The following is a 22,721-nucleotide window of genomic DNA, read 5'->3' on the forward strand; positions in this document are numbered from 1 at the left end:
TGCGACTTCTGCTTTAGATCGTCTGCAAGGCCTTATGCCACAATTACAGAACACATTTCCGTGAAACTCGGAAGGTCCCATTCAATTCTGATGGATCAAGAATCAAAGTTAATCTTGATTCAAGATTCATTTTTAAAAACCTTTTCAGATTATAGAATCTCTCTTGACATTACAAAAATAAAGTTATCAAAAAGTTACAGTAGAACATATTTTTGAATCAGAGAATATGTGGCTATTATTACACGAACAATAATTTAAGTTCTTTAAAGATTCCGCTGACACGTCTGAGTCTGACTGCTTTGTCACCAATGTTTTTTTTGTTTGTTTGTTTTTTATTTAAAGACTTGTAAGCCAATCCGCCGCCGCATCCGTCCCGTCACTCAGCAGCTAACCGGACCGCCTCCGTGTAGCTTCAAATACAAGCAGCTAGCATAGGTGGCTAACGAAACCAGAAGAAGACGAGCGCTTGCCGACCGGGTTATCGCACTCGATCTTCGGTCTCGACTAAGGATAGGATTATTTAAGCTTAACTATTATTTAAAAGTATAATTAGAGCGCGGGGAATCGACGGGAAATTGCGGCGTTTGTTGTTCGGCGAAGAATAAGCCGGATAAGCTCGCCAGCTAGCTTTGTTTCCGACTCCGCGCATACGTAGTTTGATCTCGCTACTCGTCAGCTAATTCCGCTAGCTAGGAGGAAAAGCCGTCGAGTTGAACCGGCGTCTGGAATTTAACGCGGAGCAAATCATCCTGGCACGGCACGGTTGCCCCTCACTGATCGGATTGGAACAATTTGAAGTAAAAGAGAAAAAAGTCGAGAGAGGATGGCTCTGAAACGGATCAACAAGGTAGGGTACGATAGTTAGCCGAACTAGCCTAGCCTCCCACAATGTAAAGGGTAGCGCTGCTCTTCGATGCGGTATAACCTGTTAAACATGGCGGATGAACACGTTTCGAGACGTGGTGAATTTGTTCTTCTCGTTATTTGGGATCGTCTTGGCTTACTCGCAGAACGTATTTTCAATTATTGCTATCCAGTTCGATATTGTTGGACGGACCAAGACCAGCTAGCTAGCTAGCTAGCTAACATTGGTTGCTGTTTTGGATTCGGTGCATTTGTCGAAGTGGATTGACGACAAGAACGAGGCCGCAACACCCCGCACAAGCCCACAAATGTAATAACGGTGATTCGAGTCTTTGTGACTCGTTCGAATGTCTTAAAAAATACTGAAGTTACGATAAATCGTGACTCATATCGATCTCTGATTTAAAAAAAAAAAAAGAAAAAAGTTCGCAGTCACAGACGTGTTTATGATGCACTTCCTTGGTATGTGAACGTGTTGTGTGCCTGCGCACATCTCAGGGTGTGTTCTGGTGCGCAAATGGAGGAAGTTGGCAGCAGAATTGTGACGTTTAATGAGAGGTTCACGTCGTGGTTTTATTTTTTTATTTTTTTTCACTGCTGGAATGTTCTATGAACTTTCCTGTGAAATGGTTTTGTGTCTGCTGGTCGGGGTGGGGCCTTGGCTTCCGCTTCGCCCCGAAGTAGCTGTGGACCTATAAATAACAGTAGAGGCAATAGTAGTATATATACTGGGGTAAAATGTGCGGCCCCTTGCCCCGTGAGCTGGTGGTGTTGTGAAATAAATGACACAACCTCTCATGGCGAACCCCCCCCTAAATCTCCATGCTGACATTTAAACTTGAAATGTAAAATAACACTGGGGGGGGGGGGGGGGGATGGTGACGTGACGCCAACTACTGGCCTGGCATGCGTACTACACCGCATTCTAGTGGATGTGTGTTCATTGGGCTCAAATGAAGACAGGAAGGGAGAAACTTTCATTTATTTGCGATTTATTTGTGTCGTTACAGGAGCTCGCAGACCTGTCGCGTGACCCTCCGGCGCAGTGCTCGGCCGGGCCCGTGGGTGATGACAGTAAGTGTTCCGAGCTGTCTACTATGCTTCTCGTCCATTAACCTACCCCCCCCCCCCCCCCCAACAAAAAAGGACAGGTTATAATTCATCAGAAACTAAGACGACGTCTTCAAACGTTGTCTCTTTTTCCTGAAGTACAATTGACAATCTGGAAAGTATCCGTGTTATGTAACGAACATAAAACATTGATTTCATACTTGGTTTAAAAAGTTCACTAAAACAGAACGCCTGCCTGTTACCCTGATCCTACTGATTATTTGGGGGAACGCCTGCCCCCCCCCAGTTAAATGTCGCTCAAGGATTCAGGAGAAGCTATAAGCACACATACAGGTGCTTTTAATGCGTTGACTGCTGGGAACTGGTTTTGCTGGTTCTGAAGGCATACGTCCTAAAATGGAGTAAACAACTGCAGAGTGAAACTACAGATGCCTTTTGGGGATTATAAAGGAAATTATGTTTCAGGAGCATGTTTTAGGCAGGGGATCATATGTTACCCATTTTTCATTTCTTAACTCGTACTTTTGTCTTTCGTAGTGTTCCACTGGCAAGCAACAATCATGGGCCCTGTAAGTAGATACTTGTAGTGATCAAAGCTGTATAATGTTGCTATTATTAATCAAAAAAATGATGTTTTACATGAAGTGATTGATTGTATTTTTTCCTCAATTCCCTGCTGAAATATGTAAATTTCACCTTTGTTTTCAGACCGAGAGTGCATATCAGGGAGGTGTTTTCTTCTTGACTATTCATTTTCCTACAGACTATCCCTTCAAACCACCCAAGGTACGCTAAAGTGCTCCAGGAATAAAGTTTTCCTATTTCTTGCTTTGTTTGGTAATAATAAAACGTGTTAATCATCACTCGGACGCCCCACTCTCAGGATTAATCATGCAACAATTTAACAGAATACTTCTATTGATACCAGAGGGAAATTCTGGGATCAAATGTTAAGTGCATGGCTGCTATATTCAGAAGATAGGGTATGAGGTCTTTTTAAATACTGCTGAGCTCTTTAAGGATTGTTCAGAGGAGGAAGCAACGTCTCTTGTAAACGAGTCCAGCAGTTGGGCAGCGCGAGCATGCTTGATTGTTTGACAGCCTGCATGAAGTAATACCAGTCATTCCGGTGTCCGACTCGGCGTCAGACGTCGTGCTTTTGATCAGGTGCCGAGTCGTTAGAATTGCATAACATCGCCTCATTGTACAATTAAATTTTCCGATGTCTTTCCCGCACTTCTCCAGGTTGCATTCACAACAAGAATTTACCACCCGAATATAAACAGTAACGGCAGTATCTGTCTGGATATCCTCCGATCACAGTGGTCTCCAGCGCTTACTATTTCTAAAGGTATGAGTGATCGCCCGCGTCCTGTTTTAGCGCCGCGTAGCTTTCACTTGTGTGATTATCCGTTTCCATTTCTTGCAGTACTTCTCTCCATTTGCTCACTCTTAACTGACCCCAACCCAGACGACCCGCTTGTGCCAGAGATCGCACGAATCTACAAAACAGATTCTTCGAAGTGAGTGGCGAATCTTGTGTGCAATAAATAGTTGGTGATTATCACCAGTACTAATTTGCTGATTCTAGTATGTCACGCGACTCTCTCAGGTACAATAAGCTAGCTCGGGAATGGACGACGAAGTACGCCATGCTTTAGGGTAAGGCCAGGAGGCCGCGCCGCATCTTGACTCGCGCTGTACGGTTGGCCGGTTGTGATGTTTCGGGCTGACTAGCAGCTTGGATTTGGCAGTGACTAGCTGCCTTGATCCTGAGCCTGCCTTGCACAGCGATGCAATGATCTGTTCCCAGCTGTGTTTTAAGTGAAGTCCTATTAGTAGTAATCACAAGTCCTGCAACTGCTATTGCTTCTGTTGCATGAAAAATAAAGTCGTCTTTCACAAATACAGTAGTGAAATGCTACCAGGGCTTATTTATATTCATGCTCAGAGAATTGACTCATTCCCTACAAACATTTGATTGGATCAATACAAGCCACGAGTTTAGTTCAGCCCTTTCATGGTGATTTTGAAAATCAACACGTGGAGAGGTGTGTAAAGTGATCCCTTGCATTTACTGTTGTTGCATGTTAAAGGAGTTTGCTTGTTCTCCCCGTTTCTGCGTGGGTTCTCTCCGGGTTCCTTCCACCACGAAAAAACATGCAAATTGGGGGGTTGGTTGCACTTAATTGGCCGTAGGTGTGAGTGTGTGTGCAGAAACTGTTTGTGTAGCCCTGTGATTAATGGCGGCTTGTCCGGGGGGTGTACCCCCGCCTCTCGCCCGTAGACTGCTGAGAGGCTCCAGCACTACCCGAGACCCGGTAGCGGATAAAGCGGCTGAGAGAATGAATGAATGTTTCACATGACCCAAAGCAAACAGAGAAATGTCCTCATGAATGAAGGCAAACAAGACGCCGGGCGTGCTGTTTGGTCTGTTGTGCTGCAGCGGCTTGGCTTTGTTTGGTGACAATAACCGATGGCTCAGGGCAGCGCTGTTGTAGCAGCAACAAAGCCTCTAACTCCCGCACGACAACTCTTGATCTTAGTAAAAGAAAATGCAGTCGTACTCGTTGCGTTGTTGGGTGGCGGCGAGAAAGACCTGAATCCTTCGGATAAAGCCGGGCTCGTGCTTTTCTTCTGTATTGTTAAAAAAAAGATAGTGCTCATTGGCTTGATAAGTTTGACTTTGACTTACTGAATATTTATTCCATTTTCTCTTTACAGATACAGCAAAACAGCAAAAGAATGGACAACCAAATACGCAATGTGAGGGGAACAGGCCGGAAGGAAACGTCATCGCTGGTTCTGATTTTACAAATACTAATGATAAATTCCAGGATTTTGGTTCTTTTATTAATTTCTCCCCACAGAGCATTTCTGTTTTTTGTTTTTTTGCTATAGCGTTTTACTCCCCCCCCCCCCCCCCCCACCTCACGAGCTTATAAGAAGATAGTGTTTTCTCTGTAGGCCAGTTTATGAACACTCAAATTGCGCATGCACCGGTAAATTATTTTTGACCCTCAACTGGTGGTTAGTCAATTCATCCGTGCAGAATCCGATGCTTCCTTGACCCTGAACATTGCGTCAACCCCGAGAAGATCCAGTTGGTTGGGTCCTGTGGGGGTGACTTTTACTGGGCTGCTAGATTTCAGAGCACTTGTAGTGAAGCGTGTCTTCTGCCACACGTTTCTGAATCTAAACTTTTCCAAACTGGCAAAATTCTGCTGCGTCTTATTTGAACTTTCTCACAAGATTTGGGGACTGGTTTTGTTGCTCCTGCGTCTGCCTCTTGGGCCGGTGTGATGTTGGTATATTCTTCTGATCGTTAGTATAGGAATCCATTACCTGAGAAGAAGAAGTGTATCGTATTCCACGATCTGTGTACGGAGAGGCGCAGCATTATATATCGATGTTAAGGAAGCAAAATGTAAGAACTTCGGTGTTGTATTTTATGCATGTTAATAAAGGTAGGATATTATATCTGGTGTTTCTGCAGATCAGGCGGTTTGTAAAGGCTGGAAGTTGGAAAAAATTTAATTCCCCTCAGGCTTTCTATTTTATTTCTGTTATTTACAAGCCAGTAGATGAGCTGTTAGTTTTATGCCCACTTGAACACTGTCTTCTTGTAGCCCTAAAATATTGATGCAAACCTAATGGTTGAAAATCAACTCGCGGCTCTGTTTTTACTTTCTCCCCTCAATAAAGTCACTTAAACCATAACTGTGCTTCCTTCTTTTTCCTATTTTAACTTGACATGTAAATTAGTGAATATAAAAGTTTAATTTGTAATGTGCATATCTGGAGGCGAACGTTACAGGGACATTATTTAAACTTGCAGAAAGTGTATTTTCTCAGTTTTGGATGTTTACTGTTGCTCTTATGAAAACTACCAAAACCTTTGGGGGGGTTCTCACATAAATGCACACTTAATGAACATTGGTTGATGAAGGTCATAATTATTGTTATTAGAGCTCTGGGACACTGCAGGTCCATTATTTACAGTCTGACCAATAGTCAACCTTCCAGAATTCCACTGTAGTAAAGAGTTCTGTTCTATAGAGGAGGTGAAAGTTTAAAAAAAGTAAAGGGGGGTGGATCCTTGGTTAATTTGGAGGTCCTTCAGGTTTATTGATGGTTTATTGAAGTTTATTGATGGTTAGTTGGCATATGTTATGTCACTGCCTGCTTAAAATGAAACATGTCCAGACCTGTAATTTGATTCTGTGCAAAAACACACACTCAACTGAAGTTGTATTAATTCTAATTTAATAAAGAAAGACATTTGAAGTGGAAGTGTTGATTATAAAAGTGTGACATCTCTGTAAACTAGCTTCAGCTCCGAATCGTTCTGGGAAAGTTCGACACCTCCCAACACAAATCAGCTGACCGCCGCGTGAGCGTCACGTGACAAACACGGAAGTGGATCGCCAACTAGGAATATTCACCTTGTTTACAATGCCTACAGGGATCAAACACAATGATTCAAGATGGAAATATTCGTATTGGTATCATTACTGTTCTTTTGTGTTGGTTTACAGCAGTTTTATCCGAGTTTTCTCCGGATGGAACTCTGAGTCTGGACGGTAAATGGACTCTGTCTAACGCCAACGCGTCGCTGTCATTGGCTGCAGAGGTTCCGGGATGTGTTCACTCGGCTCTGCAGCAGCAGGGACACATCCAGGTATGCACGAGAACGATGCACGTGCACGAGAACGATGTACGTGCATGCGTGCACACATGCACACATGCACGTTCAGGTACTGTGTGTACTTTGGTAGGTTCTTAATTAATCCGTCTAATGGATACTTAGGTTGTGGTGCATTTGGGGACATGTTGTCCATAATATGTCTTCTTCAATTAAAATGATGAACCTACAATGTTTTTCATGTTATTAAACGAATACATATTAGGTATAGAATCTTATTCATTCGTGCACTTTCCTATGATGAAACTCTCTTGGTCATTTAAAAAGATAGGAATATGGCAAGAGGAATTTATGTTATTACCAAAATTGTGCTTTTTTTCATTTTTAGAAGGGAGATCTTCATTTTGAGAGGGTAGAATTTACAGTAGTAACTGAAAGCGTACACTTTGAAGCAGTTTTTATTCGGTAGGTGGTGGAGATGCATCTACTTGCATCTAAAAATACTATGTAGTTAAATAAATACTTCCCCGCAACTAAAAAAAATATAAGGAAGGCAAAAACAGATAAAGAAAACCAAAAACAAACAAATCAGCCAAGGTTAAAAGTCCTTACTAAGTACACACACATGTATAGCCAATATCTATGTACATTTCATTTAAGTATTTCCTGCCATTCCTCTTGTAGTCTAGATGCACATAGTAGAAAAGTATGTCCTGATCTCTTCCATGAGAAATGTCAGGGGAATCGCATTGAATTACCAAAGAGTCGTCTAAATCTTTCTGTTTCTCTTTCAGGACCCGTATCACAGGTTCAATGACTTGTCTTATCGGTGGATTGTCCTTGACAACTGGACATACACGACCACATTTACTGTGTCCTCACAGCTGTTGTCAGTATCATGACATTTATGGTTTGTTTATTTTTAAATGGGTGCCTTTGGGTGCCTTGTTTCTGACTCGGATCTGGGTTTTTCCTGCAACAAAGGTCCAAACAGAAGGCACTCCTCATCTTTGACGGCGTTGACACTGTTGCATCAATTTCCCTGAATGGAATCACTGTCGGGAAAAGCGACAACATGTTCCGCAGATATGTATGTTCCCTCGAAAACGAGAGTTCTCTGCTTACATGTTCTTCTACATCATCATCTGGGTTTGTGTGGTCATTTCTGCAGGACTTTCCAGTTAGAGATCTGCTGAAGGATGGGGACAATGTGCTGAAAGTCAGCCTGTTATCTCCAATACTTTATGCGTCTGAGCGGAGGAAAGCTCATTCAGCATACCGAGTTCCTCCTGAATGTCCTCCAGATGTCCAGAAAGGGGAATGTCACGTCAATTTCATCAGGAAAGTAAGCGCTTCCGAATACCTCGCCCTTGGAAAACTAAAACCACAAAATAGGAGTTTTCTTTTATATTCCCTCTGTTTAAAATATAATGTTGAAAAAGAAGATGAAGAAGAGGGTCCGGGGCTTGTTGCTGCAGCGTTATAATCCCTAAAGCACTTAATGTTTTGCTTTTCCGGGCTTGTTATCAAAGCTAATGCTAATCAATACCTTTTTATTAACTTTACATTATTACAGTTTGTATAATACATCTAAAAGTCCAGTTTTGGTGTTTTGGTGAAGGAACAAAGCTCTTTCAGTTGGGACTGGGGGCCGTCCTTCCCCACGATGGGTCTCTGGAAGACAGTTCGGCTGGAGGCGTTTGACGTCCTGCAGCTCATCCACATTTCATCCGTCCCTCTCTACAGTGCGTCCCATCTGATCTTCATTCTCCACCTTTCGTTGGCTACAACTGCAGAAAATAAAGAGTGCTGTCAATGGCTGTAAAATGTTACTTCATTTTAATAGAGATGTTTCGGTTATTTCACCTTCCCTCTTTGTTTGCTGCTTAGATTCCAGCGTCTCTCAGTGGCGAGTCCAGGTGGAACTTTCTGTTGACGCAGTTCACGCAACTAAATGCCAAATCGCGCTCTCCCTACCTGAGCTGGACTCGGATCAGACCTTCCAAACGCAGTTCCTCCCGGGAAAGACCAGGAACAGCTTTGCCTTACACATCAACGCGGTACTGCGACTGCCTGGCGGAGTGAAAGCAGACTTTTCATCTGTGGAATAGGATCTCTGGTACGAGTTTAAAGATCTTGTCCTTCTTCCAGAGCAGCGTGAAGCTGTGGTGGCCCAGTGGGCACGGCGAGCGACCCTTTTATCGCGTCACTGTCAGAGGATTCCAGGAGGGGCTCTTAATCCTGACTGCAGAAACTAAGGTCAGAGGGTCCTCACTGATGGGTGACATTAGGATCCGCTTAAAGTCCGATTTTACTGACATCGGTTCAGAAAAAGCGGACAAATTTAAAGTTAAAATATTCTGCAATTCTGATTCAATTCTGATTCTGATGTCTAAACACCAAGCAGTGGACATTAAATAATTTGCATTCAAAATCTAGATTAAGATTGTGCAGCTCACCACTCCGTTCTCACACTTGCTCGTTCTTTAATTTAATGGTGTCACAAAGATTTAACGGAGACCATTGTTATTGTTGTATTTTTTGAATCAATTCATTCTTTTAATGTCTCCTGCAGCTGTCTTTTCGCACAGTAGAACTTGTCCAGGAGCCAATTGTTGGATCGCCAGGATTGAGCTTTTATTTCCGCATCAATGGGAAACCTATTTTCCTCAAAGGCTCCAACTGGATCCCGGCCCACTCCTTCCAGGACCGAGTCAGCCCCGCTGTGTGAGTTCAGTTTGAAAGGCTGCATTTGAGAGCGGCCCGATAAGAAGAATACTGATCTCATCTTCGTTTTTGTCTTCATCTTCCCGTTCGGGGTCGCCACAGCAAATCAGCTTTCTCCACTTCTAGCTCCGCCTCCTGTCTTTTCCACCAGCTCTCTAGCTAGCCCAACGTTCAAAGTCCCAACTCTCAATCCTAATCTCTTCCATTCCAATTATAAGAATCTATTTCCACTCTTCTTCTCCTTTCTGTGTAATTGTTTTGTTTTTTTTTACACAGATTTAGCACTTAGATTGGACCTCCTTTCAGCCGTTGCTGCAGTGATGGATTCGTTTTTACAGAGGCTGCCTATGCTCTTCTTGTCCTGCAGCTTAAGGAACTTGTTGCAGTCCGCTGTGGATGCTAACATGAACGCCCTCAGAGCCTGGGGAGGAGGAGTGTATGAGCAGGATCTATTCTACAGCATCTGTGACGAGATGGGAATCATGGTATAAATGTATATATATATATATATATATAATGTTGGATCATTGTACCTGTCTGTACCAGCCAGATTTGAACTAAAGTAACCCCTGAATCACTCATTTACTGCATTCACTGTGTGCCTGAAGAAAATAAAAGACCATCATCAGCATAAAGACATTTCGTAACGCCACTGAAAGACGCTTGAGGCCAGCCATTTATTATATCTCTATAAGATATGATTACATCACCACTGCTCGTGACTCTAAACGTGACATATAAAACGTGCGTGTGCGTGTGTGTGTGTTTGTGTTGAGGTTTGGCAGGACTTCATGTTTGCCTGTGCCATGTATCCCGCCGAGGAAGACTTCATACAGACGGTGAGAGAAGAGGTGATCCAACAGGTGAGCTGATCATAAACGATCATTTAAATGGAGACTCGATTGTTCTCCGGCTTCCACAGTTGAATTCTATTTAACAGGTTCGCATTGCATTCAGCGTCTGCACACCGACAGAAATAAAAGTTGTAGCACGAACTGTCTCGTCTTGTGTTCATTCATCAGGTTCAGCGCCTCAAGTCCCACCCGTCCGTCATCCTGTGGAGCGGGAACAATGAGAACGAAGCTGCCCTGGCCACGGACTGGTTCAGCATCCCAGCCTCCCGGAGGCCGGTGTACCTGAAAGACTACGTGACGCTCTATGTGGACCACATAAGAGCGATAGTCCAGGAGGTTAGAGTCAAATCATGGCATGGAATGTAGTTGTGTTATTAGAGTTGGTTTAAAAGCTTGTAAAAATGTCCAACATCTCCTTCAGGAGGACCCGAGTCGCCCGTTCCTAGTCTCCAGTCCGACTAACGGGGTCGAGTCAGAGCGGGAAGGGTGGGTGGCGGCGAATCCCTACGACCCGCTCTACGGGGACACGCATTTCTACAGCTACATCCAGGACTGCTGGGATTGGAGGACCTTCCCGCGGACGCGCTTCGCATCCGAGTATGGCTTCCAGTCCTGGCCTTCCTACTCCACTCTGCAGCCGGTGACTGATTAGAACTCATGATTCCAGGCGAATGGCGAATGCAAAGCTAGCTTTAAACCGTGTAATGTTGAAGCCCTAAGTCTCTATCTTTTGACGCTTCAGGTTTCCATAGAAGAAGACTGGAGCTACGACAGTTCATTCGCCTGCCATCGTCAGCACCACGAGAATGGGAACCAGCAGATGCTGCTGCAGGCTGCGCTACACTTCAACCTGCCAAACGCCACCGATCGCCTGAAGCGATTCACAGATACTCTCTATATCACGCAGGTGAAACAGGCATGTTGTGATTTCTGGGCCGTGTTTGGAGCTGCGAGGGTTTACACACGTCTGACTATGAGTGTGCGCTCTGGTGCTAAAATATATATATATATATATATACCGAAACAGACATTTCTCTGGTGCCACAAATCTGTTTTAAAAAGGAGATTGAGATGACGGTAAGATCAGAAAAGCAATAACTGGGGGGGGGGGGGATGAAGCAAAATAATTTTGTGTGACGACTTTTCAAACACGACTTTTCATGTCCAGGTAATGCAGGCTCAGTGTGTGAAGAGTCAGACGGAGTTCTACCGGCGAAGTCGGAGCGAGATCGTTGAGGGCAAAGGTCACACTATGGGCGCTCTTTACTGGCAGCTCAATGATATCTGGCAGGCGCCGTCTTGGTCGTCGATCGGTGAGTCATGTTTGTCATTTGTAATTTGTACTCGTGCATTCAAGGCTTTGTAGCTATTTTGCTGTGTAACTAATTTTCTCTGGATTAGACGTAACTGTCGCTCAATGATCGGATATCGTTTCTGTGTGCGCAGAGTTCGGTGGGAAGTGGAAAATGCTGCACTATTTTGCACAGAGCTTCTTTGCCGCCGTCCTGCCTGTCGGCTTTGAGGACGACGACGCTCTTTTTGTCTACGCCGTCTCAGACCTGAGTCACGACCTGAAGCTCCGGGCTGTGGTAGGCCCGATAAAAAGCAGCTGTTCACTAAACTTGATGCTAAGCTAATGCTAACATCTGTTTTATCCATGCATCCATTTCAGACTCATTGATGCATCATCTCGTTTCCATTAGGTGAACGTGTTTTCATGGGCTGATCTGGATCCGGCGTGCACACTGACGTCAGACCCGCTCCGGGTCGCTGGTGGCAGCGCGACACCCGTTTTTAAACAGCGGGTCAGCGCCCTGCTGGCAGGGTGCGGTCGCTGCACCCGTCTCACCTGTCTGCTCACCTTTCATCTGGAGGACGGCAGTGGTCAGCTGGGTCCCACGAACCATCACTTCCTCTCCTCACCTAAAGACGCCCGGGGGCTCCGGAGAGCCAACATCACGGTACGGCGCTTTGCTAAACAGCTGCCGGACCGCTGTTATTATTTCACACAGATCTTTTTATTTGAGTCATTTTCAGAGTATTTTTTTCTCTGCAGGCCAAAGTGCAGGAGGATAAGACCGGATACGCCATCACCCTCCACTCCACCTCTGTGGCGGCCTTTGTCTGGCTGGACGTGGGAGACATCCCCGGACGCTTCGGCTCCAATGGCTTCCTGATGGTTTCCAGGAACCTGACGGTCACCTTTGACGCCTGGAGACCCACCAGTGTCGCAGAACTCTCCAGATCTCTCACTGTCAAATCTTTAAGGGACGTTTACTGACCTGAGACCACCTGGCCTCCAGAAGGAGCAATGGCTGCATGTTTTATCACTCTTCTGTTCATTAAAGATCAAATGATGCAGATTAAAAGTTAACTGCCACCCTCCAAAGTGGGGCCCCTGCTGGCGGCGGCTGTACGATAACTGTCATGCAGACTGTTTGCACAGAGAAGTGAACAGACCCGTTTGGTCACTGGTTAGATATTTGAACATTGTGCCTCCTTTGTTTTATATTTAGGTGTATGTTCGTCTTTGAAATAACTTCTAAAGCACAGGTTTTGACCGAATACATCTTTACGGGGGAAGGTGCGGGTAGGTCTTCTTTGCTTGGGGGCCCCCCAGAGTGCAGCAGCCCCCATATGATCTCATTATTTATTTCAGTCTTGCAGTCTCTCTTCTCTGGAGGCCTCCTTCTCTGCAGTACCTGAATGCAACCTTGTTCTTAGGAATCCTGCGTTAACCACAAGCGGCCACTAGGCGGGGACAGATCTACTAAAACCACGTGTTCGAGAGAGAGAGAGAGAGAGCAGATTGAATACAAAGTGATAAAATCTCCCTTGCACGTGTTCGAGCGGTCTGTTTTTTCCATCTGATCTTTGGACCCGTCCTACCTGAGATAATTCGGCTCGACCATCAAAAGAGAATCCTGTATGGAATAGGACGAACTTCTCTGGATCTAGAAGCCGGTTATAATGACTTTGGACGTTTCGAGTGAAGCGGTGCAGGAGTAGCAGATCAATCCAAGGGAAACCCCGCTTCAAAGCAGCGATGTTTAATTTAAGATATTTGATTGCGTGCGTTTTGAGTTTGAGCTGTTGCGCACAGAGTTTACGCACGATCGACCCGGATGGACACAGATTTCTAGAGAATATTCTGCTCTTTTATGGTGAAAATAACTCCCTCTCGTTAGATAATCTGGATGATTTGCTTCTGATAATCTCAGCCAGACGATCGGAGGAAGTGGTCAATGAGGAAAATCCACTGATTGACCAAAATGTGAGCATGCAGTTGACTTTATGTCAAATTAGTGTCAAAGAAGAAGAGAGGTTGATGATTTTTTTTAATTACTTTGTTATAACATGTAGTAATAACTACTATCTGATGATAAATGTCTGATCCATACTGACTATTATTAAGTCACTTCATTTTTGCATTCCATGCTTATTTGTTTTTGTCAAATATGAATGCATCTTTTAATGTATTTTTCCACTTCACATCCATTTTATTCTTAATAGTTTTTGTTTTTTGCTGTCATTTTGCTGTAAATTAAAGCAGCACAATATGTTCTAAAGTCTTTTAATAATAGTAATAATAATAATAGACTTAATTATAATAGAACTTTGATTTTGCCACATTTCTTACAAATAGATCCAAAAAGATGCAGAAAAGCAACATTTTAAAAAACAGTGGTGAAGATTTAAATGACTAAAGAGAGGTTTAAGACAGTGAAAGGATTTTTACGGTGACGTTTCTGCCCCTCAGTGTCCCTCTGCTGCAGAGATTTTGTCCGACTTTGGCTTCAGTAATGTCAGTCAGCTAACTGTGGGACATCTGGAGAAAATCTGTCCTGCAGTGTTGACCCAGGTGCTGCTGCCCTCCTGCCCCTACGCCGTCGCTCCGCCTGTGCCCCCTGTTCACTACACTGGTGAGTTGCTTCATCACAATGCCGGTTTATTTGCACAGACCCCTGCGACACAGATAATTCAAATGTCATGTTGACTCGAGTTTGCACAAGTATTAGAGATTATTCCAGGGGAATAAAGGATGGATGATTCTCCCTGAAGTTTCCGATTTTGTTTTTTTTAAACAAAACAAAAAAAAGGATCTGAGGCTTCATGCCCAGCTGCGCTCAAGAGTTCAAATGTGACCTCAGAGCAGTCAGAGGTCATTTTTTCTGTCTGTCTACAGCAGAATCCCCCATAATAAACAAAACCTGTGGCAAACAGCACCTGAAAATGTTTCCAGGAGTGTCTGGGAGTGGGAATGTAAGAACGCTGATTAAGCTGCCAGACCCCCGACTTAGAGAAGCTATGATGAGCTGTAGCGGGAATGTTAAGAGCTAAAAGTGTCCTAAAGAGTCTCTTGAATCCAGCATCATGATTAAATATGGCCCTCCTTCTATCAGCTTTATCTTTGATGATCTGTTCCTCACTCAACACGAGGAGAAACAAACCGATCAGAGTCGAATCTGTTGTTTGTTTGGCCATTTTGACTTTTGCTTACGAAAGAATTGTATAAAGTTTTACCTCTAAAAAGCGAATAACTTAAACTACAGTTGAATAAATATCAGCGAGCACAAAAAGAGCAGGATCCACCCTGGTTTAGTTTAGCCTTGCATTAACTGTTTCTTGGACTTCTGCCCTGACAGTGTGGGGTTACGGCTTTCTGGCCGTCACCTTGATCAACCTGGCGTCTCTGCTCGGACTCTTCGTCATCCCCTTCACCAAGAAGTCTTATTTTCCCAAAGTGCTGACTTATTTCATTGGCCTTGCTATCGGGACGCTCTTCTCCAACGCTGTGCTTCAGCTCATTCCGGAGGTTTGTAGGGGGTGTGGGCGTGGGCCAAACACGGACCCCATGTTTGGACCAGGGAGGCGTACTAACGTTCTCCTTTTAACCCACAGGCTTTGGGGTTTGATCCCAAGACACATAACTATGTTGATAAGGCTGTTGGGATATGTGGAGGCTTTTACATCCTGTTCTTCATGGAAAAGATGCTGAAAATGTTTCTCAAGCTGGACCAGGGGGTAAGACGATCATGACGTACAGCGTGAGTTCACCGGGTTCCACTTCCTTTATGGCAGAATGATGAATTTATTACGCTTGCATAACCGCGGGTGAAGTGATTTATAGCGTAGCTTGGGATCCTAATGAGCAATTATCACAAGAACATCAACTTTATGGGGTCATGCATTGATGTCGGGTTTTTTTATATTTGATTGTGTGGCCTTGAGCTCTTTTATTATTATTATTTATTTAACAGGGATAATAATGTAAGGCAAATATACAAATGACAACATTTGAAAAGCAAAAAAAAAATGTTTGATTAAAGCTGAAAAAAAAAGACTGATAATAAAAATTTATTACAAAATGAAAGTTATAAGTTTAGAAACCAAACTTCATGAATTGTTATGAATATTATGTTTACATGAAGCACTGCAGAGTTGCGGGCTCCGCCACAATCCCAACATTCATCTTGGGCATCTCGCCTCCTCCTCAATTGACTCCTGCATCTCCTTCCGCATCTCTCGACAGCACAGCCACAGCCCTTTCTCTCCTGCAGAGCCGCCTCGAGAAAACTCCCTCCACAACGGAGACATAGCGGATAAGATGGACTCCATCGTTCTGACGAGCCTCAGCACCATCGTCACAGAGAAGATCAGCAGCAAAGCTGAACTTTCCCAAGGAGCCGTGACGTCGCCTGAGGTATTGATGAATTGGTCGGCTCTGCGCGGGGGCGTCTGGCGAACCAAAGCAGCAATCAACCTTGTCCTCGCTCATCTTTACCCTAAAGTGTAGCCCAGATTAGCTTTTGAACTCTGGGGAGTGGCCGTAATCTTATTAAGTCACTGTACAATTACACAGCAGATGCTAATTCATCAGGGACTATAAATTAAAGACTGCGGTATTGATATCTTATCAGTCTGTAATTTACAACATGCGTCAATGCAAAGAGGAATTAGATTTGGTCCAGCATAATAAGTATCTCAGAGGTACAGTGCGTCCTGCGGCTTTGTTTTTGGATGAGCGCAGATGTTTTCATTTTTGCTTGGGAGTCATTTATTGAGCTTTTGACAGTGACGCAGGACGTTTGTAGCAGATGTTAATATTTAACAGTGGCGTCATCGGTGTCCTTACAGTATTCTGGTTTTGAAGGGGTCGATAATACTATCCAGACAGGTACAGTATGTCGCCGCCACAGAGGGATCCGTGCCGAAGGCCTCAGCGGCGTCCCCTCCTGGTTAATGCAGGAATGGTCTGACTTGAGGACAAAGACTCCTTGTCTGCCTGTGGCTAGTAGAAAAGTCGTTTTGTCACGGCGGCGTATCTTCAACCAAGGCCGAATTCTTTGCCAACGTCTGCCTGATCTCGGATTTCCCCATTTAAAAACACAAGCGCCTTTATACGTTGGCGCTGTGGAGTTCCTTTAGACGTTCTGCACACAACAGCACATCTCCTGTAGTTGATTAATGAGGAACTCTTACATTTTATGCTTCCAAGATCAATTCTTGGAATGTTGATGAAATCCTTTAGGGTTTTTCACCTGGTCTTTATTGATGGGATCACGTGGCTCTATGAATGGTGATGTCGCCACACTTTGGCGATCCCTTAAACAAATCGAGCACCATCCTCCCGTCAATTTGACCGATATCTCTGACAATATATGGATTTATAACTCAGCACATTAATTCAAAGACCATCCTTCATCCTCATACTTCTGTTAAGGCCAAACAAACTGTAGTTTAACGTATTTTTAGAGTCGGATGAAATCATGTTTCATGATTGTTTAAAAGTTACATATCAACTAACATTCCTGATGACACAGGTGGGGTGTTGACAGTGTGTGTGTGTGTGTGTGTGTGTGTAAAATGTAATCATAACACACCAGCCATGTAGCGTGACTATGTTAGCAATTACAATGATTGCAAATGTACTGTAATATGCATTAGCATAAACAAACACAGTGCTCATTTTCTGAATGCACTTGTGTTTCAAGCGTAGCGTTATCGTTGCATGCTAGCTCTGCATGGTCTTAAAAGCCACGTTGTTTACATGTAACTTTTGTAAATCTAAGCCTTTAACTTTCTCCAGGACATCCAGGAGCCCAAATTAATATGTCACTGGCTGCGTGGGAAACGCATCTCCAGCATTAAGACAGTGGCGTGGATGATAACGCTGAGCGACGCGCTCCACAACTTCATCGACGGTCTCGCTATCGGCGCCTCTTTCACCGTGTCGTTACTGACGGGGTTCAGTACGTCTGTCGCCATTGTCTGCGAGGAGTTCCCCCATGAACTGGGTGAGTTAAGTCTGCCATCCAGTCCCAGCCCATGTGGCGTCCGTCACTTTGTGCTAAGGAGAACGGTTTTCGGTTGCACCAGTCCATCAGGAGGAGGATTACAATCATTGCTGATGGTGTACTTTCATATTTACGGCTGACTGCATGTTTGAGGACGGGGTGAAGGTGGAGGAGTTTGATTTGCTGTGGCGACCCCTGACGGGACAAGCCAAACGTTTCAGCCAACAACTTGTTTGTTTGTTTGTTTGTTTGTTCCCTTGTCAGGCGACTTTGTTATCTTGCTGAACGCTGGCATGAGCGTCCCACAAGCTGTTTTCTTCAACCTGCTGTCTGCGATGTCCTGCTATGTCGGTCTTGTGTTTGGTGTCCTGGTCGGGAGCAACTTCGCCCCGAATCCAATCTTTGCCATTGCAGGAGGAATGTTCCTGTACATTGCACTGGCAGACATGGTTAGAACAAACAGCTCTTCATTATTGCATTATTATTTGTGTAGGTCTTGTTTTCGTCTAGCATTACTTGCTGTTGCATCTGTCTACTTCTTCCATTCCTAAAGAAAAAAGTTGGTCTCTTAAGCGATTTTCCTGATTGTCGTTCTTCAACTCAGTTTCCAGAAATGGACAGCATAGCACGGGAACAGAAGGGGACGACCAACAAGATGATCTTCTTCCTGCTTGAGAATGCAGGGCTGCTCACCGGCTTCGTCATCATACTGATGATCACCATGTTTGCAGGAAGCATCAGCTTGGGCTAGAGGACAGGGAGCCAGAGAAACACACTGGAAAGAAAGTCAATAAATCAGCGGCTTCCTTTTCTCAGCTCACTTGTCTGGGCTGGGAAATGAAAATGAAATGAATGTTTTGTACAAACAAAACTGGATGCTTTTTGGGGAAAATGAATTATTTTATATGTTTTGACTTGAAATTTGGTGAAATGTTTACTCCATTTTGGGAACGAAAATCTTTACAATAATTTGACGTATGAACTGTAGTGTGATTTGTTAAAAGGAGACAATAAATTATATTTTCTTTAGTCTTCACATTGTCTGAATTGTTTTGTACCTTTTTAATGCTCCAATTTAAAACAATATACCGGTATTCATATGTAATACAGGGTGCATTGTAATCTGTATGTCCGTAATCCTTTTTTTGTCTGGAGCGTATCTTGCAAAAGCCATGGAAAGATAATTTATCCTCAATGTTGAAGGTTAGTCAACTTCTCCATAGCATATACTACTCTAATTAATATTTCCTGCCAAAGGAACCACCAAAGGAAGTGAGGATTTTTAACATTCTGATTTGTATTTTTACTATCTAGTTTTTTTGGTATTTCCTAAATCCAACATAATAATAATAATAATGTTTTTATTTATTTATTTGTCATTGAAGGGGTCCCAACCTGAAACTAACCATTTCAACAATGGAAAAATATATCATGGGAAAATATTTCCCAGCTTCAAAACAAAATCCTTAGACCATTTTTTATTATAATTATTAATAATAATGCGGTGACGATGATGCCTTATTTACTTCTTATCTTGCTAAACGGAAACACAAAGCGATGCAGACGCGCAACCAATCAGCATTAAACAGGAAGTGCTGCAAGCTGCGTTCAAAATACTCGTATAACTGATACATTGCTTACAACCATTAATTTATGCGCAGACAGAAGATGGTAAAAGCACTAAATTCAAGCAATGCTATACTTATCATTTGTCTAATAAAAAAAACATGTTTTTCAGTGATAGCTACAACGATCCCAGGATAAACCTGGTGGCTATTATCCAAACGGATTTTTAGGAACCCATTTTTCCCACAATTCTTCCGATATATTGAATGCAACATCCTTGAAGTCGCATTAAGGTATGTTGGACATGTGAAACGAGGCGACTTTGATTTATCTACGCTCAACATATCCAGAGAACCCAATAAACAAGAAAAATATAAACACGTAAGACTTTTTTTTTTTAATCACGTCGTTTGTTCCTTCAGAGAACCGCAAAGCAAATCCTTGAAATCCTCTTGTTTTATGACGCTTGATCCGTTAGCTGAAAAGGACACAGCAGTAGTCGTAGTTTTTGCGGTTTTATCAATAGCTATTTGTGGGTTAGCAAGACTAATATAAACCGACTTATCGGGTGGTTAGTCGCTTTGCCTGCAGCAATAATTCATGGTGCGTTTACTGACGCTAAACTTTGGCCGTGACCTTCCCAAAATGCCTCTTTGTACAATAGAGGTGAGAAAGTACTGCTGGCTATAATAATACAAATTGTGTATTAATATTTTTGCTATATTTTGGCCCACAGGGCTCTGAACCATGGCCGCCAGTTTCCAGATCCGGAAGTATCAGGATGATGATGCTGAGACAGTGAGGGAGATCTTCACCCTGGGGCTGAGCGAACACGTGCCGTCACTATTCATGCACCTCCTGAAACAGCCGGTGACCCAAATGGTGCTCATGTGTGTGTTCTGCACTCTCATGGCCAGCTCCAAGTCCTTCCTGCTCCCCATCCTGGCCGTTACCCTCCTCCTGGCCGGCATCCGGCAGTTTGTCGTCCACATGGCAAACCGATACATCGAGACCGGCCTCAGCGGCGACTTAAACGACATCAGTGAGGCTTACCTGAAGCAGAAGGATTCGTGCTTTTGGGTTGCTGAAAGCGACAGCCGGGTGGTCGGCTGCGTGGCTTGCCTACCTGCTGAGAACGCGCCTGGGTGCTTACAGATGAAACGCTTGAGTGTGCGCCGCAGCCACCGCGCGACGGGCATCGCAAAGGCTCTGTGTCGGACGGTAGCCGATTTTAGTTCGGAAAGGGGTCATGCAGGAGTGATCTTGTGCACCTCAATGGTGCAGACCAGCGCTCAGAAGCTCTACGAGCACATGGGCTACGAGAGGATAAGAGAATTTGCCCCCCCGGGGTTCTTATTCAAAGTCACAAACTTCGTTACGTTTGAATACAGACTCGACCTACAGAGGAGCGGGAAAAAAGACAATTAAAGGGGATTTTAAAGGAAGTTTGGCTTCGCCCCAAAAAAATGATAATTCCGTAATCGACTCGCCTCCGAGCAGATGGAAGGTTTGGTGAAGTTTCTTAATCTCAGGGGCTTTATTTAGAAATGGTGATGCATCATTCTCTGCAGCCAACAGGAAAAGATGGACTTGTTTTGACCTTTACCTTAGCTTAAGAGTCTAAAATGAAGATTCAGCTTTCAAAAGGGTGTAATTTTCCAATAAAATCAAGGTTTCTGGAGACGTGGATGCATGTGAAGTCATTATTCTATAGAACCTCCTTCAGGATATTTCTGATCAGTTCTTGCAGCATTTCTTGATAGAAGTTCCTCCCTCCCACGTGATGCTGAAACTCGGCGTCTGAGCTGAAAGATGACGGCGCAGAAACAGGGAGGACTGAAGTTCCACAGGCTCGACAGGGATGATGTCATGCAGTTAGCTGACAGAAGCTGATAGAGTTGGGCTAATCCTGGCTCTGTGGGGGGGGGGCCACAGCGCCAGGATGGGCCCCAAATGCAATCGCTGTGTGACAAAGCAGCACCTGAACCTTTTGTGCTCAGACACAATGCAGCAGCGTCGCGTTCAGTTACTGTCTGCGACTTTGCTTTTTGCTTCACCTCTCTGTAGTTCTGTGCTGTATTGATAAATCATCGTTTGGTGCCGTTCAGTTGGAATGATAGAGATTAAATCCGGATTTTAGACTTCGATTATTGTCCTCATCGGGACTTCAAACACTGGAACGACCCTGATATGCTTCCGAACCTCTGCAGCAGATCAAGCACTTTTGGGAAGCTGCATTTGGTGGGTGTCAAGTTTGGAAGCATTCCAGGGTGTGTGTATTTGCAGGCTTTAGGACCCAGTGCTTCAGCCTGGGCCTGAACCCCCCCCCCCCCACCAGCACACAGACACTAGCGCAGTGCTGCCACTCAGCTGATGTTCTCCCAACAAGCCAAGCCTGGATGCTATTTCTCCTCCTTCGCCCTTTTGTCCCAGGAAGTTCCTGCCAGATCCCAAAAGGCTTCCTGCTGCCACCTTTGATCGGAGAGGAGAGGAGAGGAGAGGAGAGGAGGGCAGAGGGGGGGGGGGGGTTTGGAGAGACTCTGGCAGCATCACCCCCCCATTCCCTCCTCCTAGACCCCCTCCTGTCTAGCCGACGCTGCTCCAGGAAGGACCGGGGTGCCTGTCCCCAATGAGGAGGAGCGCGTCCTCCAGGGTGAGTCGAACCGAGGGATGCTCTAGTTTGCCCCGATTGGTGCACCGTTGTCCCCGTCATGTCTGTTGAATTGCCTCTCCCTTCGTCGGGGGGGGATGACGTCACGTGACGGCAGCATCTTCAGGCTGCTTTCAGCACCTTCTCTGTCGGACAAGCTTTGTTGTCTTATTGCGTGCGTGCTTGTTTCAGGAGTAGAGTGGCACTAAATCATTCAGCGCGGAGCGCGCCCTCCTCGGGTCCGGCTTCTGGCACGTGGCGAACGGGCGGCGGCAGCGACACCCGCATGACGTCACGGGAAATGCGTGATGAAGGATGAGATGGATTCTTTGGATTACACAGATTATCCAAGAGAAGACGCTGTTAAATATTTGTGCGGATCTGGATGAAGGGGGTGGGTCCTGGAGGTGGGTGATTGGACCAATCGGGTGCGTTTGAGACCTTTTGTGTTGGATGGATGCAAATTTAGAAGAACATCCAACAGGGATGATTTAATATAATTCGGTACTTGAGTTGGTTTGTCAACTTCCTGTCTTGTTGGTGTTTCCTGTGTTCCCCAGAAGTCAGAGGTCAAAGGGGAAATGACGTAACTGACGGCTTCAGTATAGCATTACGGAGTCATTGGGGATAATAAGATCATTTCAAACAGAGCAGTGCATAGAGTGCATTTAGCAGCTCAGACACAGGACGGCCTCTCACGCGTTGCTCTGTGCCGTTCTGCTGAGTCACCGTCACATTAAAGGACGAATGAGGTGACGTGGCATTATTATTATTATTATTATTATTATTAAATGTTTGGCTCCGTTTTATAAAGTCTCAGATTGTTGCCATGGAATTCTAGAAAAAGGAACCTCCAGCTAGAACTCAAACTTGAAACATTGAAGCGAGCAGTCCCGGCCTTCGCCTTGGCTTTTTGTTCGGCCCTGAACATCTCAGTGAGTCAGAAAGACGCCGCATTAGCTTCTTGTTCAGGCTTTTCTCTGGCAGCTCCCGCGTCCCGTTCAGGAAGAGCTCTTTGTGGAAAGGCCTCCTTGCATCAGGCCGGT

At 44.6% G+C, this 22,721-nt stretch overlaps 4 protein-coding genes across 6 annotated transcripts; all 4 read left to right on the top strand.

Moving 5' to 3' along the window:
* Positions 1-419: 419 nt before the first annotated feature.
* LOC137907214 (ubiquitin-conjugating enzyme E2 D3-like) lies at positions 420-5,655 on the top strand. Of its 3 annotated transcripts, XM_068751517.1 has the most exons (8): positions 420-847; positions 1,875-1,938; positions 2,473-2,504; positions 2,644-2,721; positions 3,181-3,286; positions 3,365-3,458; positions 3,548-3,597; positions 4,660-5,655. In XM_068751517.1, the coding sequence occupies exons 1-7, from the start codon at positions 824-826 to the stop codon at positions 3,594-3,596; spliced, it is 447 nt and encodes a 148-aa protein (XP_068607618.1). In that variant the 5' UTR covers positions 420-823; the 3' UTR covers position 3,597; positions 4,660-5,655. The 3 variants fall into 3 exon arrangements, with proteins under 3 accessions (XP_068607618.1, XP_068607619.1, XP_068607617.1); XM_068751518.1 differs by lacking the exon at positions 3,548-3,597; XM_068751516.1 differs by lacking the exon at positions 420-847 and having other exon boundaries at positions 1,803-1,938.
* On the top strand, positions 5,520-12,537 carry manba (mannosidase, beta A, lysosomal). The gene is made up of 18 exons (XM_068752147.1): positions 5,520-5,526; positions 6,474-6,616; positions 7,375-7,469; positions 7,565-7,670; positions 7,752-7,925; positions 8,202-8,325; positions 8,471-8,640; positions 8,732-8,839; positions 9,156-9,307; positions 9,675-9,792; positions 10,084-10,170; positions 10,330-10,497; positions 10,583-10,801; positions 10,904-11,068; positions 11,330-11,474; positions 11,608-11,750; positions 11,865-12,122; positions 12,218-12,537. The coding sequence occupies exons 1-18, from the start codon at positions 5,520-5,522 to the stop codon at positions 12,440-12,442; spliced, it is 2,607 nt and encodes an 868-aa protein (XP_068608248.1). The 3' UTR covers positions 12,443-12,537.
* A 670-nt stretch (positions 12,538-13,207) lies between these two features.
* On the top strand, positions 13,208-18,210 carry slc39a8 (solute carrier family 39 member 8). The gene is made up of 8 exons (XM_068751719.1): positions 13,208-13,435; positions 13,922-14,084; positions 14,808-14,977; positions 15,064-15,186; positions 15,695-15,865; positions 17,252-17,459; positions 17,724-17,908; positions 18,064-18,210. The coding sequence occupies exons 1-8, from the start codon at positions 13,208-13,210 to the stop codon at positions 18,208-18,210; spliced, it is 1,395 nt and encodes a 464-aa protein (XP_068607820.1).
* A 1,110-nt stretch (positions 18,211-19,320) lies between these two features.
* Positions 19,321-20,681, top strand: LOC137907997 (probable N-acetyltransferase CML1). Its single transcript, XM_068752358.1, has 2 exons — positions 19,321-19,406; positions 19,762-20,681. The coding sequence occupies exon 2, from the start codon at positions 19,773-19,775 to the stop codon at positions 20,451-20,453; it is 681 nt and encodes a 226-aa protein (XP_068608459.1). The 5' UTR covers positions 19,321-19,406; positions 19,762-19,772; the 3' UTR covers positions 20,454-20,681.
* The last annotated feature ends 2,040 nt before the right edge of the window (positions 20,682-22,721 follow it).

Source organism: Brachionichthys hirsutus, chromosome 18 (genome assembly GCF_040956055.1).
Source record: "Brachionichthys hirsutus isolate HB-005 chromosome 18, CSIRO-AGI_Bhir_v1, whole genome shotgun sequence".
NCBI classification, from domain to species: domain Eukaryota; kingdom Metazoa; phylum Chordata; class Actinopteri; order Lophiiformes; family Brachionichthyidae; genus Brachionichthys; species Brachionichthys hirsutus.